The 15,582-nt window shown below is 40.4% G+C and overlaps 1 protein-coding gene across 1 annotated transcript; it reads right to left on the bottom strand.

The window, feature by feature from the left end:
- Window positions 1–2,164: 2,164 nt before the first annotated feature.
- On the bottom strand, window positions 2,165–13,321 carry LOC148421940 (myosin heavy chain, fast skeletal muscle-like). The gene is made up of 40 exons (XM_088417549.1): window positions 13,205–13,321; window positions 11,734–11,955; window positions 11,511–11,654; window positions 11,269–11,425; window positions 11,157–11,184; window positions 10,981–11,086; window positions 10,788–10,880; window positions 10,638–10,701; window positions 10,460–10,558; window positions 10,268–10,371; window positions 9,997–10,135; window positions 9,768–9,886; window positions 9,465–9,614; window positions 9,222–9,392; window positions 8,832–9,135; window positions 8,462–8,529; window positions 8,277–8,364; window positions 8,021–8,138; window positions 7,817–7,940; window positions 7,521–7,661; window positions 7,191–7,442; window positions 6,871–7,113; window positions 6,559–6,735; window positions 6,346–6,491; window positions 6,170–6,260; window positions 5,691–6,080; window positions 5,470–5,596; window positions 5,271–5,389; window positions 4,987–5,183; window positions 4,561–4,744; window positions 4,317–4,482; window positions 4,078–4,202; window positions 3,687–3,995; window positions 3,394–3,597; window positions 3,198–3,323; window positions 2,960–3,130; window positions 2,788–2,892; window positions 2,599–2,694; window positions 2,370–2,501; window positions 2,165–2,266 (listed from the first exon to the last, which is right to left on the bottom strand). The coding sequence occupies exons 2-40, from the start codon at window positions 11,938–11,940 to the stop codon at window positions 2,246–2,248; spliced, it is 5,805 nt and encodes a 1,934-aa protein (XP_088273675.1). The 5' UTR covers window positions 11,941–11,955; window positions 13,205–13,321; the 3' UTR covers window positions 2,165–2,245.
- Window positions 13,322–15,582: the final 2,261 nt, after the last annotated feature.

Raw genomic sequence — 15,582 nt, 5'->3', positions numbered from 1 at the left:
TGCAGAACACTAAATATGATTCAACAAACAGTAGACCACTGTTGAATAAAATTACTTGTGAAATACACTTCTCATCTATATTGAAACGCATGAAATGCATAGCGCATTTGCTGAATTGTTCGAGGCAGCTAAGGCAAAATCAATTGCAGATATTTTTTTTAACAGTTTTTTTTCCCTCATATTTTAATTCTCATGTGAGTCGGATCCAGGTATTTGGCAAGTATATATTTTATATTAACCCGTGCTCTAGACTGATGTTTTACATACTACTAAACAGTCGAATGAAAAAGTGATCATTTTCACCTGAATCTGTGATTGTTTACACGATTTTCATTTAGAATTCATCAGATGTTAGGATAAAAAATTCCAGGTCAATATATCATGGAGCAGATAACACAATGTCTGAGAGGTGAAATAACATTCACAGGATTTACAGAAAGTATGCGGTAATTCCTCAAATAAAATCCTTGTTGTTTTATTTTTTTGAATACCTTTAGCACTAATTATTGGAACACAAATTTTGTTTGGTAAGCCCATTGATATAATAAACCTATATATACACAGCTGAAGCCATTCTGAGGAGAGGGTATATAAGGTGGCTCTTTTTAAGTTATTTCTCTTCTGCATATTCTCTGAAGCATGGCAACATTGACAGCATCAAAACAGTTTTCTCATGACCTGAAAACAAAAATGGTTCCACCTCATTGTCAAGGGTCAGCTGTCAGTTTCCACCATCATCATCACAGTGAGAAAATAGAAGACCACATGCACAGTTCTAGTTAAGGCCTGGAGTGTAAGGCCAAGACAAAAGCACGGGTGAAGTATGGTGAGAACAGTCAAGCCACAGACCATCTCAGACCTCCAAAATAATCTTGTTGCAAGATGGCGTCACTGTGCATCAATCAATTGCTCAGCGCACTTTACACAAGGAGATGCTGTATGGGAGATGAATGCAGAAGAAGCCTTATGCTGCAGACATGTCTCAGAGTTGCTTGAGATATGCTAAAAGACAGCGGGACAGGCTTCAATTTGGAATGAGTCCATGTGGATTAATAAAGTAGAGCTATTTGGACATAATACAGGCTATCTAAAGTCAAATTTGGGGATGGTTCCATCATGCTTTGGGGCTGTGTGGTCAGTACAGGAAGTTGAAGCTCGTATAGATTCCGGTCAATTTCAACAGATTTTTGAGAACAATGTTCTCAAAAGGCTCGAGGAGAACTCCACACAGGGAGTCCGCAGCCAGCTAAAATTGAACTCGGGTCCCTTAACTGTGAGGCGGACATGCTAACCAATGAAGAATGGTTCTGGACTGGCCTTCTCTATCCTCGACTCTCCGGACCTCAATGTTATTGAAAGTCTTCGGTGTGACTAGAAACAAGCTGTCCATGCAGTGTAACCATCTAACATGACTACTTTGGAGATGGTTTGTAAACAAATAAAATAAAAAATAGGCCCAAAACAACTTCAGCCAGAATCCAGACCCTCATTGTAAGCTATTTGAAGCATTTAGAGGCACTTGTCTCTGCCAAAGGTGGGTTTACCATATATTGATGTGATTTATCTGTCAGGGTGACCATATCTATACACAGGCCGACTTTTGTTTCAATAATAATCGTACATGTTTTGTATACCCTCTAAATTTGCACTCTACACATTTGAGCCAATTGGTTGGAAAACACAAAATGAGGTGTGTCTGTATGTAATGAGGTATAGCCTCACAAGCCAAAAACATGCACTGTATATATGGCATCTACTGAGTTTCATTCATGTGCAGTGTACGTATGCTGTTTGAATACAATTTGAACCTTCCATTTTGTCCTTTCTACTGCGGGATTTTTGGGACTCCAGACATTTCTTTTGGGGCCCATAGTTTTGTTTGTTATACTGTTGAGTAAAAATATTTATAATTTAAAAATTGACGCCAAATGTTCATAAAATTCCTTCCTTATTTACTTCAGTATAGCTATTGTACTACTCAGGTTTTACTTTTAAGTTTTACTTTGCCTGGAAATGTTGGACATACAGTTTCTATGAGTGAAGTCAAATGACAATGTTGGGATTTTAAGCTCAGGTCAAATATTACTTCAAACGATACCATACATTGTCTCACTCAAACATTCGCGCGCACGCACAAACACACGCACAACCAAATACAATATAATTGCTGTATTTCAAAAGTATTTTATTGTGGTATATTTCACTTCATATTATATGAGTTGAAACAACCCCCGAAGAATGACTTTTATTCAGCTGTATCTTTCCCCTGTAAGAAAATAGTTCAAGTTACAAATGACTTTTATACAGCATAACACACGTTTATCGAAACGGTATTTGCCTCGTATGAACTTTAGTCATTCCGTATTTACCTTGCCAGAGTCGCGGCTTTTGGCTCTCAGTTTGTTGACCTGAGATTCTGCAATATCAGCTCGCTCCTCAGCCTCCTCCAGCTCGTGCTGGATCTTCCTGCACTTGGACAGGTGAACGTTGGCCTGTTCCTCCTGAAAAGTCAGATGGAAAAAATAAAGTTGAAATGCATTCAACTTTGCTGTCAATATTATTTGCCCGTTTGCATCGGGCGTTTTCGTTCATCCTTACCGCTTCCTCGGCCTGCCTCTTGTAGGCCTTCACCTTGAGTTGCAATTTGTCAACCAGATCCTGCAGTCTCATGACGTTTTTCTTGTCCTCTTCAGTCTGCGAAAGAAAACAATGATTTGCAAGTTGGAATAGATGTCATGTTAGGGCTGCTTTTGTTTTTACTTACGCAAGCTAACTGTTGACGGTTACCTGGTAAGTGAGCTCCTTCACCCTCCTCTCATATTTTCGGACACCCTTAACAGCATCGGCTCCACGTCTCTGCTCCCCTTCAACCTCTGCTTCAAGCTCACGCACCTGGGGATTGTTTCGTTAAATGTAGCAACAATGCTATTTTTCTTGCTTTGGGTCTGCCGAGTCTTACCCGAGACTCAAGTTTCTGAAGCTGCTTCTTGCCACCCTTCATAGCCAGGTTCTCAGCCTCATCCAGGCGGTGCTGGAGGTCCTTGACAGCAACCTCCAGGTTCTTCTTCATCCTCTCCAAATGTGCACTGGTGTCCTGCTCCTTCTTCAACTCTTCAGCCATCATTGCAGCCTAGAAAGGACAGTTGTCACGCGTAAATTCTAAACTTAAAACGCAAAGTGAGAAAGAGGAAGCATACATCGGTAATGGCCTTCTTGGCTTTTTCCTCTGCGTTCCTGGCTTCCTGAACCGTGTCATCCACTTCACTCTGGATCTGGACAAGGTCAGCCTCAAGCTTCTTCTTTGTGTTCAGAAGGCTCGTGTTCTGAGATAAAAGTTCATTGGCATTTAAAACCATAAAACATAGAAAATAATTGTCGATAATTAGTATTTACCTGCGAGTGCAGGAGTCCAACACGTTCGCTGGCATCCACCAGCTCCTGCTCAGCAACTTTACGGCCTCGCTCTGTTTGTTCCAGAGCAGCCCGGAGTTCCTCAATTTCAGCCACCATGAGGCCATTCCTGCGGTCCACCATAGCAGCTTGTTCCTTGAGGTCATCCTGGGCTCTCATGGCATCGTCGAGGTGCAGTTGCGCATCCTGGTGAAAATCGAGGTATGAAGTCATCAGACGGCAACGTGAAAGAACAGCCGTGGTGGCCCAGGTCGTAGCTCGTCACATTGCGATACCTTCAGCTGCGCCTGCACAATTCTCAGCTGCTTCTGAGACTCGGCAGCCTGGCGATTGGCGTGGCTCAGCTGAATCTCCATCTCATTCAAGTCTCCCTCCATCTTCTTTTTGATTCTCAGGGCATCATTCCTGCTCCTGACCTCGGAATCCAAAGTGGTCTGCATGGAGTCGATCACCCTCTGGCTGTTCCTCTTAATCTGCTCCATCTCCTCGTCTTTCTCCGCCAGCTTCCTATCCACTTCCCCTTTGATCTGGTTGAGCTCCAACTGGACACGCAGGATCTTAGACTCTTCGTGTTCCAGAGTTCCCTAATTGACAATAAGAAAGGAATATTTGGAGTCGGATTTTACGCTCTACATCGATTTGCTCCGTCTGCATTCATTTATTCACCTCGGCCTCTTCGAGTGCTGTCTGGATTTCAGACTTCTCCGTCTCCACCTGTTTCTTGGCCTTCTCAAGCTCATGAATACTCTTTCCGGTCTCTCCGATCTGTTCAGTCAGATCAGAGATCTCCTCTACGCAGAGATGAAGAGTAGTTTCAATTTATGAAATGGCAGTCTTTCTTCCAGTACACGAAGGAATGGGAATGTACATGAATTTTGAAGTGCCAAAATCTGTGAAACACTCACGCTGCAGATTCTTGTTTTCGCGCTTCATGGTCTCCAGCTGATCCAAAGCTTCCTCGTAAGAGTTCTTCATCTTGAACAGCTCAGTGCCAAGAGAGCGTGCCTCCTTCTGAGCGCCCTCAAGCTCTGACTGACCCTCCTCAAACTTCTGCTTCCACTCTGCCAACACCTGGTTGAACAATTTATTTAAAGCGGTCAAAGCATGTTTGTTTTTTGTATGTCATGGAAGCAATCATATCAAGTGTACCTTGTCAAAGTTCCTTTGCTTCTTGTCAAGGTTGGCAGCGAGTCCATTGGCCCGCTCCACATCAATCATGAGGTCTTCCACTTCACTTTGGAGTCTCTGTTTGGTCTTCTCCAGGGAAGCACATTTGGAGTTCACGGCCTCAATCTGTTCCTCAGCTTCCTGGAGGCGCTGTGCCAACTTTTTCCTGTTTTGACGAGTTTTTCAATGATAAAGCTACATTTTACGTTTAAACGTACTCATCTAGCAGCGTTTCGCGAAACAATGTAAGCTTACAAGTAGATAGAAGTAGATTTAAATATACTGTATATGCAAGTACTATGTTCAAATGTCTTTGAGTATTTTCAAATGTATATAAACTCATTTAAACATTAATTTCATACATTTGAAATCATAGTGACATTATTTTTACTTTTAAATGATACTCACTTGGCTTCCTCCAGCTCCTCAGTGCGCTGAATGGCATCAGTTTCATACTTAGTTCTCCACTGAGCCACCTCAGAGTTGGCCTTGGACATTCCACGCTGCAGCTCAGCCTTGGCCTCCTGCTCTTCCTCAAACTGCTCCCTCAGCAGATCACAGTCATGGCGGGCTGATTGCAGACCATGGGCAAGGGCATTCTTGGCCTGATCCCCCAAATATATTCAATGAGCACATTTCTAGCTTAAAACATTTTTTTTTTTTTTTTTGTAGATCGGGGTAATGTTACTTACCTTGACCTCTTCTTCAATCTGTCTCTTCAGTTCCTCTATCTGTTGTGTAAAGGCCTGTTTACCTCTGGTCAGCTGTGACACAAGAGCTTCCTTCTCCTCAATTTGACGGCCAAATTCACCTTGTTTTAACACGATCATCGTGTAGAGTAAGTGTATGTTTAATGTTTCACTTTGTGTAGTTTGACCGTCAGATCCCTACCGTTTTCTGTCAGAAGACGGGCTTTCTGAGCACCCAGATCATTGAGCTGACGGAGATTCTCATCATTCTTGGTCTTCAGTTCACTAAGTTGGTCCTCAAGAGTACGGCACATCTTTTCAAGATTTCCCTAGTAGTTTGAAGATGTTTTGATGATCAGTTTAATGTATCATCCATTTTTAGAATCATACTTATTTACTTTTAAAAGCATAGCATTTGGTCACCTTTGCTTTAGCAACAGCCTCCATGTTGCTGGAGAGATCATCAATTTCCATCTTGTATTCACTCTTTTCCTTCTCAAGCTTCTGCTTGACACGCTGGAGGTTGTCAATCTGCTCACCCAGCTCGGCGACGCTGTCAGCCTGCTTCTTGCGCAGAGCAGCAGCAGTGGCTTCATGCTGCAAGGTGGACTCTTCAAGATCACGACGCAGCTTCTGGAACTCGGCCTCGCGCTTCTTGTTCATCTCAATCTGAGCAGCAGTGGCGCCTCCGGCCTCCTCTAGCCTCTCACTGATCTCCTCAAGTTCCCTGGAGAGATCAGCTCTCTGCTTCTCAACCTTGGCGCGAGCGGCACGCTCAGCCTCAATTTCCTCCTCCAGTTCCTCAATACGGGCCTGGAAGGACGTGCCATTTACTTTGAAATTAATTCTTCACTTTTTCAAATGTAACTTAAATCATTTCTGAAACACTGAATATATTTTACCTGAAGTTCCTTGATCTTCTTCTGAAGCTGAGCGCCCATGGACTGTTCATCTTCAATCTTGCTAAGAAGCTGACTAATTTCAAAGTCCTTCCTGCAAAGATTATACAGTAGAGTACATATTTAGAAACGTATTGCTTTGGATATTATTGTTATGAGAGAAGGAACAAGGCTTTTACTTTTTAAGTTTCTCATCAGACTGTTGTTTGTCATTCTCAAGGTCCATGATGGATTCCTGAGCCAGTTTCAGATCGCCCTCAAGCTTCCTTTTGGCCCTCTCCAGGTCCATGCGCAGTTTCTTCTCTTGCTCCAGAGAACCTTCAAGCTGTGGAGTATTTTCATGTGGTCGTTATGATATCCTGTTTGTCGAGTGAAAATGACTTAGAACTTACATCGTCCACTTGCTGCTCAAGCTTGGTCTTGGCCTTCGTAAGCGTGTTGACCTTATCTTCCTCGGCCTGCAGATCATCAAGAGTCTGCTGATGAGCCTCTTGAAGGGCTTTCTTCTCCTTGGTTAACTTTGCGATGGTCTCATCCTGAGAAGCCATCTCTTCAGTCAGGTTCTTCACCTAAAATAGAAACAGAGGATTTCCATCATTGTGATCCTTCCTATCTTTCTATTTTCAGGGTACAAATGTTGCACTGTATTTTATGGGTCCGCCGCGTATAGTTGTATGTACACGAGATGCAAAACAATCGCACACCTTGTTCTCAGTGGCATGTTTCTCTTTCTCCACTTTAGCCAAAGTAAGCTCCAGGTCATCAATATCCTTTTTAAGTTCAGAGCATTCATCCTCTAGTTTTCTCTTCTTTGCAGTTAGCTCAGCATTGATTTCCTCTTCATCTTCCAATCTCTCAGTTGTCTCCTTGAGTTTGGCTTCCAGTTGGATCTTACTCTTGATAAGACCCTCACATCTCTCCTCAGCATCAGACAGATTCTCCGTTTCCTTTTGCACATACAACAAACACGTTATCACATAATACATAGGTGACTAAACATAACTTTCTGTGGCTTGTTACTCACAGCTGCAACTTGCAGCTGCAGATCATTCTTCTCCTGAAGAAGAGATACCATCTTCTCCTCAAGTTCCTTCTTCTTGGCAAGAGCAGCAGCCAAATCAGAGGTCATCTTTTCATAGTTTTCCTTCATCTGGGCCAGCTCTTTCTCTGTTTCCGCACTCTTCAGCAGGGGCTTGATCTTGTAGTACACCTTCATCCATGGCCAATGTTTGACATTCATGAATGACCGAACATTGTACTGGATTGTGAAGATGGCCTCCCTGTGCGCAGAACTTTTCAGTTATGTACAGTGCTTCTTCTCCGATAAATCTAAGTGTAGTTTTACAAGTGAAACATGCCTTCTCTCCATCATCTTCACAAACTCTTTCCTCATGAGGAAACCACGGCATAAGGCCTGGGTCATGGTGACAAGAGCTGCCAACTTCTCATCTCGCATTTCCTCAAGGGTACCCAAAAGACCTGCTTTGAAGAACACCTGAACAGATTGGGGGAAAAATGTCAAGCACTTGTTACCCCACCTAAAATAGAATACGTGCATCTAATTTGATGCATTAAAAGAGTTGTTGACATACCTTTTTTTTTTTTTTTTTTTTATGATATGGACAACCTGTTTGGGCAAGAATTACTGACCTTGGTGTGACCAAATCTGTATTGGTCATGGTCGATATCGATTGAGCCGAGCAGCTTCTCAGCAGCCTTCTTGTTGTCAATGAACTGGCCCTCAGGGATAACGCTGGCATTCAGCACCTTGTACCTTTTTATAATCAAAGTCATTTGATCCTGTCATCCTTTATGATTATTTCATAATGCTTATTAAAAAAAGTCTAATGATACCTCTGCTTGAAGTCCCCATAGAGGATTCTGCTGGGGAAACCTTTCCTGCAGATTCTGATACCCTCAAGGACACCATTACACCTAAGCTGGTGAATGACGAGGAAGTTCTCCATCAGCCCTGTAGAAATAGGAACATTACAGAGGAGTTATTGTACTAGTAGCGTAATAAAATTACCAAGTAACATAAGGTAATATGCGCAAAAGTATTCAGAACTTTATATGACATTCCGCTAAGTAGTTTTGAATCACACATTACCTGGAGTTTTTGACTCATTAGGAATCAGGCAACGTACAAAATGAGGATGAGTGCTTCTCAAGTTGGTCATCAATTTGCCCAAGTTCTCCTGGAGGTACGTACAGTGAATGTTCATGTAATGCAATTTTAACACAATGTAATACGTAATGGGAAATCGATATGTCTTTTAGCAAACTAGACCTTACCCTAAACTGTGAAGACACAGTCTGCATAGAACCACCCTTCTTCTTGCCTCCCTTTTTGCCACCGGTTTCTACAAACCATTTTGGAGCATTAAAATCATACTTAATAGTCATGTCATTTACAGTATCGTTGGCGTTGGGTTGCAACCTCCAGTGTCACAATTTGGTAAATATATTTTTTTTCCACAGGTGGGTGTTCATTTATTTTCAAAAATATGTGACCAATCTTAAGTATTTACAATGGCTTTTGCTTTCTGACAGTGTCAGGATAATGGTTGCCTAAACATGCCATTTTGAAGGTCTACTGAAAAAAGATCATTTTTGAGGTACCTCCCATCACCAACAACATTTCATATCTTTCTGATGAGCATACCCTCGGCAGCAGCAGGAGGATAGAGGACAGACAAGAGTTTAACTGAAGACTTCTGATAGAGCTGCACAACAGACTCATTTAGAGGATCCTTGTTCTTGTCCAGCCAGCCACTTATGTTGTAATCCACAGTGCCAGCATAATGCACCAGGGAGAAGTGGGCCTCAGCCTTGCCTTTTGCCGGCTTCGGCTTCTCAAACGCTTTGCACTTGCCAAGATGCTGATCGTACAGTTTGTTCTTGAAGGATGTATCTGTGGCCTTGGGAAACATGCACTCCTCCTCAAGGATGGAGAAGATCCCCATGGGCTTAAAAGAACACAAACATACCTTTCAGTGATCAATTTTAATGTATGTCACTAACCAACTCTGCCTCTCAATCAAATGCCTTCTACCTTTTCAATAAGCTCAATGCAGGCCGCCAGATCCATGCCGAAGTCAATGAACTCCCAAATAATGCCCTCCTTCTTGTACTCTTCTTGTTCCAGGACAAACATGTGGTGGTTAAAGAACTGTTGCAACTTCTCATTGGTGAAGTTGATGCAGAGCTGCTCCATGCTGTTATACTGTGTGAGGACAAACCATTATAACACCAAGGAAATTTGTCCTAAAATGTGTCATTTCACGCAAATGCTTACATCAAAGATTTCAAAGCCCGCAATATCCAGCACACCAATGAAGAACTGCCTCGACTGTTTAGTGTCCAACATCTGGTTGATACGGATGACCATCCACAAGAACATTCTCTCGTAGATGGACTTGGCCAGGGCTGTCACTGAGTTCAGCACCTAGAAACAAATATGAACTCCAAGCATCAGGGCTGTCAAAAGAAGCCCAATCACGAACGAGGTAAATGATCACGTCCTTTAGCCTATTGGTAACCATCGGGTGCTACGGTTATCGTTTGTGACCATGATTATAATGTACTTGAATAACGTTACCTGAGGTACTGTCTGCCCCTTGGTGACAAACTCATTTCCGACTTTCACTCTGGGATAGCACAGAGCCTTGAGCATGTCGGCGGAGTTCAGACCCAACAAGTAGGCAACTTTATCAGCATCTGGAAATGTTTTGTTAAATACAAATATGTACTTTGTTAAACGAAACAAATCTGACAGTCAACGTGCCACAAATATACTGGTTTGACTTCTTTTGACCATTACCACATACCCTCGGTGCCATCAGGCTCCGCCTGCTCCTCACGCTGCTTCTGCTTGAACTTCATGTTGCCATGGTGAAGGACCGCACCTGTCATTTTGTAGATGCTCACCTTCTCCTCACTAGTGAAACCCAGGATATCAATGGCATTCTGCACGTAAGAGAGTTATTCAAACAGAGTATACAATTCCGAACAACAAATTCAAATTATGTTGAAAGACGTTGCCTTTAGTAGGTGATTTTTTTTTACGTTATTGACAATATTTGAAAAAGAATCACTCACGTCAGTGGCTTCTAGCTCAACTTTGTCATCAATGCTGGCCACAGTGATCTGCCCTTGACTGCACATGGGGAAGTCGTAAGGGTTGGTTGTGATCAGTGACATTTCTGCGGGAAAATTCAATCACAGGCAAACATTTTGAGTGTACGTAACTTTGTGGCGCTTTTATTTTGAAATGACTGTACCGATCCATACCAATCAGCTCTGGTTTGTGATTGGTCATCATTTGGTAAAAAATGTGGTAGCCTCTCTCATCGGGAAGCTGGAATGTCACTCTGGACTTCTCCAGTAGATCTGCAAACACATCATGGGATCAGTCTCTCACACCCTTGTTACAGTCTAGGCATTTCTGCATTGTGAATTGTGCACTTACACGTTTCAATATCAGCACTAGCCAGTTTGCCAGTTGTGCCAAAATGAATTCGGATGAATTTACCCTGTTTCAAGCATGTCAGTTTTTACTAGAGCCTTTCATTTTTGAAATATAAATATAATGATTCTGGAGCAACCGCACTATACTTACAAAACGAGAAGAGTTGTCATTTCTCACAGTTTTGGCATTACCGTAGGCTTCCAGAAGAGGATTGGCAGCAATAATCTGATCCTCAAGAGAGCCCTGTAATCAAATTTAGAATTAACATTAGTCAATATAGTCAACGGAACTTATCAAAGCAAGAGTGTTTTGTTTTGTTTTTTTCACCCCTTGATGAACATACCTGATACTTTCCCTGCTCCTTTTTCTTATCTCCACCAACTGAGATTGTGGCAAAGTACTGAATGACACGCTTGGTGTTCACAGTCTTCCCAGCACCAGATTCTCCACTGGGGAATAGAGACAAACTTGTGATATTTTAAGTGTTTCTAAAGAGTGCAAATAAAAAACATAACTCACGTGATTAAGACAGACTGGTTCTCCCTGTCTGTTCAAGCAGAAGCATTTAGTCAGTAAAATATTTCTTTAACAGACAGCTCATACTATTATGAACTTAGATTTTCTCACGTACCGGTAAGCATGAATTGATATGCGTTGTCAGAGACAGAGAAGATGTGGGGTGGAGCCTCCATACGTTTCTTGCCTCTGTAAGCACTCACAACTTCGGAATCATACACTGGGAGCCATTTGTATGGGTTCACAGTGGCGCAGAACAGCCCAGAGTAGGTCTGAGAGAGATCAGATGCGTAAAACAGCTAGTTGTATATCTCAAAGGTATATGCTAGGATTCTGCTACTTGAGTGGATGTCTTACGTAGATCATCCATGCTGCATAGCGCTCTTTGAGGTTATACAGGACAGAGGCTTCATTGAGATGGGTCATCATGGCCATGTCTTCAATTTTGTCAAACTTTGGAGGGTTCATTGGACAGACATCATCTTCTTTAACTGTCCTCTCCTAGATGAGGATACGAGACAGTGAAGGTGATCCCATGCTTTTCGCACATGAGTTTAACACAAGAAAAAAAGATTCCAACCTCCTCAGTGTCCAGGACTTTGACGGTGACTTTGCCACCCTCTTTCTTGATGATTGTTCCCTTCAGGTATAGCTCCTTAGGATCAGTCACATAGCAGGCTGACTTGGCATCGAATGGCTTGCTCTGAGCCTCAATTCTCTCCTTCTCTGGTTTACGAAGGTAGATGGCAGCTTTGCCATAAATGGCCATTTCTGCGTCGGTGCTCATGGTGGTGGTTTAGGTCTGTGTGGTACAGTAAGTAGAATAATAATCTGGTTCATTTGTATCCCATTCATATACTGCAGTTACCATTTTACCAAATGTCAAACCGCAAATCGAGGGGGCTGTGAGAATATTTACAGGGGTTTCAATGAAACAAAATGAAAATTTGTCAAATTGTTTACAGTTTTACGAGTACTTAAGAAGTGCCTGTGTTGATGGATGGATGGATGGATGGATGGATGGATGATAGATAGATAGATAGATAGATAGATAGATAGATAGATAGATAGATAGATAGATAGATAGATAGATAGATAGATAGATAGATAGATAGATAGATAGATAGATAGATAGATAGATAGATAGATAGATAGATATACACATTTAAAATTAGTGACATAGTGAATGTTATGCTCAACTTTACTTAGTACGCTTCACAGTAATTAAAAGCACAACATTTAAAAACATTTATTTGTTATTGAGCTATAAAGATTTGAAAGTTTTTGACTCATTTGATGTTAAGACTAGATCACCAGAACTGCTAAAACTGCATACAGAATAGTGTAAGAACAAGATTTTCAAAGATATGAATTTTAGAAATACGACTAAGATCTCATCCTAAGGATAAGAAAGGACATTGCTACAGTATTACTTATCCAACCAGTATTCACTATGTTAATAAAGGATACCAGTAAATCGAGGGACTATATTATACTAAAGTTTAAAAATGTGTTTTTAACGGTGATTTGTGAATGGTGTAGTATACAATACATGGGCATGTGCTTTTTACAGATTTTACAGGTTTATTCTCTTGTGTTGGGGTTTCTACCTCTTTATTAATCAACATTTTGCCCGCTTATCAATCTGTATGACTCTGAGTAAGTCCGTTCTTTTTTAATACCACTGATGCCCATTCGGGTCACAGGTGTGCTGGATCTTACTCCAGCTGGCTTCAGACAAGAAGTGCGGTCCATTGTGGACTGATTACCAGACAATTGCAGGACACCTTTGAAAAATTGGGTAAACACCTTTTCACACTCACACCTACGGACAAATTTGAGTCTTCAATTAAGCTACCATGTTGTTTTTGTTTTTTTTGGGGGGGGAATGTGGTAGCAAAAAGGAGCACCTGGAGAAAACCCAACCAAGCACGGGGAGCAAAAGCGAACACCATCATAGATATGGATTAAAAACCACAACCTCTGAGTTGTGAAACATTATGTGTTACCTTTAGGATTATCCATGCAAAATAAATGAAAAGTGTTCGTACCTTATTGTTTCCTCTTTAAAATGTTGAATGTCACAATCCTGTTGAAATCAAATCAAATTAGTGCGACTAAGTTAGTAGCGATTATGTTCAAAACTATCCGTATTAAAATGGTATTGCGTATACTGTCCACAAGGTATATGCAGTACTTAATTGTGCCTTTATTTACCTCACACTGGGGTCTTCAGGCTCCTCCACCACACACTGCCTCAACCCCCCCATGGGCTCCTTTTATACCAAGTGTTGTTTGCATATATGGCAAGAGTTAAATGGGGACCACCAACCAAAAGGTCTGTGACAAACTTAAGGTAACGTCCATGGAAACATGTCATGTCACGTTCTTTGTAACATGTTGGGATTATTTGCACTGGTTCCAGTTGATTTATATTTTGGCTTTATATTTTTCATTATCCAATAACATATATCAGTAACAATTTCCTTCTGTTTGTGCTATTACTAATGAAATATAGACTTTAATCCACAATAAACAGAATTGAACTAGTCATTCGCAGTTAGCACACAAAAAATATTTTATTCCCATCAAAACATCTTTGGAATTGTGTGGCTTTATAAGTGTTATATTGATTGTCGTATTTCCGGTTCTAAACTTATTTTCTCCCTTACTGCAACTGGCCACTTCTTTGAAAAACAATTATGTTACAGTTTTTTTGCTCTTAATATTTTGTTAGTATATTTATATTTATTCAATTCATTGCACTTTCACAGACATTTTGCATACTCACTCAAATTTACCATTGCATACCTGTGGAAAAGTAGACCTATGGATTGAATGGCTATCAAAAGAATTAAAAAAAAAAAAAAAAAAAAAACTTCCAAAATTTTTTTTAAATTAAAAGATAAATAATTAAATCGATAAATGTATGTTAATTTAGAAAAGTATTACAGTTCCACCTTGGTAGCCCCAGGATTCTGCCAAATAGAAATAGCTCTGGTAGAATATGTTCAAAGACTGTTTTTAACTACAATTGCATATCATTTTCTACAATTACCTCATCATGACTTAGTTTTGTATCCTGACATAAATTATTTGATTTTGAAATTAATTATTTAATATTTTCCAGTGCTCATAAAAATACAACAATTCAACCGTTTGCTTATTACTTTTTTTAAATGTCAAGAGCTTAAAACGCTTCTACAATAAAACAAATAGTATTGTAAACATACATCTATCTTTTCATTCCAATGTCGCAGCAAAATATAATGTATTACCATTACCAGTTCAACTGATCATGCTGAGTTCCTAGACTAACATTTGTCTCCTTTGTATAAACGTGCTTACAAAGCAGTAGATAAATTTGCGACACCTGCCACATACAGCGTGAACAGCTGATGATTGAAACATTTGTCACAGCACCTTATGGATCACATTTCCATCAACCAAAACAGACTCCGGATTTCCCCATTTTAAATTGTGATGTAATGTTTGATTTCAGATTACTGCTGTTGATTACCGCTGTTGTCATTTGGTAGCACTTTTTTTGCCAACTTTTAAAAGCATTCCCCACTTAGTGATGTACCATAAATGAAACATGTAGCAATCTCTTATTCTTGTCAAGCAGCAATTAAAAAAAAAATTACGAGCCAAAGGAGTATGAAAAGCTATAGTTAATATTATCTGTCTTGACATTTTTTTAATACGTATACTAAGCAAATTACATGACTATTATTTGTAATATGTGAAACAGATATGTCTTCGGTATTCACACGTATCATGCTATTAACACTTAAATCTGCAGACATAGCTGCATGTCCATTTTTGGCTTCACATACGACACTTGTCACAAGTGTTGAGCAACGGCCTTCTTAAATGTCACATGCAACTAAGATGGTTTTGGACCATTAAAATCTCAAAATGTTTTCAAATTTACTTAATTACTACTCATTAAGTCGCATTTTTTGGTGCTTGTTGGAATTTCCCAAAGAAATAAGAAATCACTCAATTTAGGATGAGAAAAAAAGTCACTAACTTGAATTTTATACTGTAACTGAATGGATCTGAAAATATAATATAAAGATAAAGTAGAAGTTAAAAGATGCAATGTAATGTTTTCGTTAAACCGAGCTATTACGAGTAGATATGGCACAAAACTAATAAATGCTGTCAGCTCCTCTAATATTGTGTCTAATACGGTGACTTTCCCAAATGACGCACTTGCTGGCGCACTGAAAATAACAGATCGGAAATGACACATTTTACCTAGCGATAGGCAATGTGGCTCTTGGCGAGAAACCTGGACCCACATTCAAAATGTGTACAGTAAACTTGAAATAGGTCGGTGGCACAGCTGTTCAACCGTATACTTGTTGTATACAACGACAATATTCAGACAGAGCAAGCTCTTCAAAAGAAAGGGACTATA

This window comes from Hippichthys cyanospilos, chromosome 6 (genome assembly GCF_059441005.1).
Source record: "Hippichthys cyanospilos isolate Australia breed blue-spotted pipefish chromosome 6, RoL_Hcya_1.0, whole genome shotgun sequence".
In the NCBI taxonomy this organism is placed as follows: domain Eukaryota; kingdom Metazoa; phylum Chordata; class Actinopteri; order Syngnathiformes; family Syngnathidae; genus Hippichthys; species Hippichthys cyanospilos.
The sequence above is the reverse complement of the archived record's forward strand: the minus strand, read 5'-3'. Positions and strand labels throughout refer to the sequence as shown.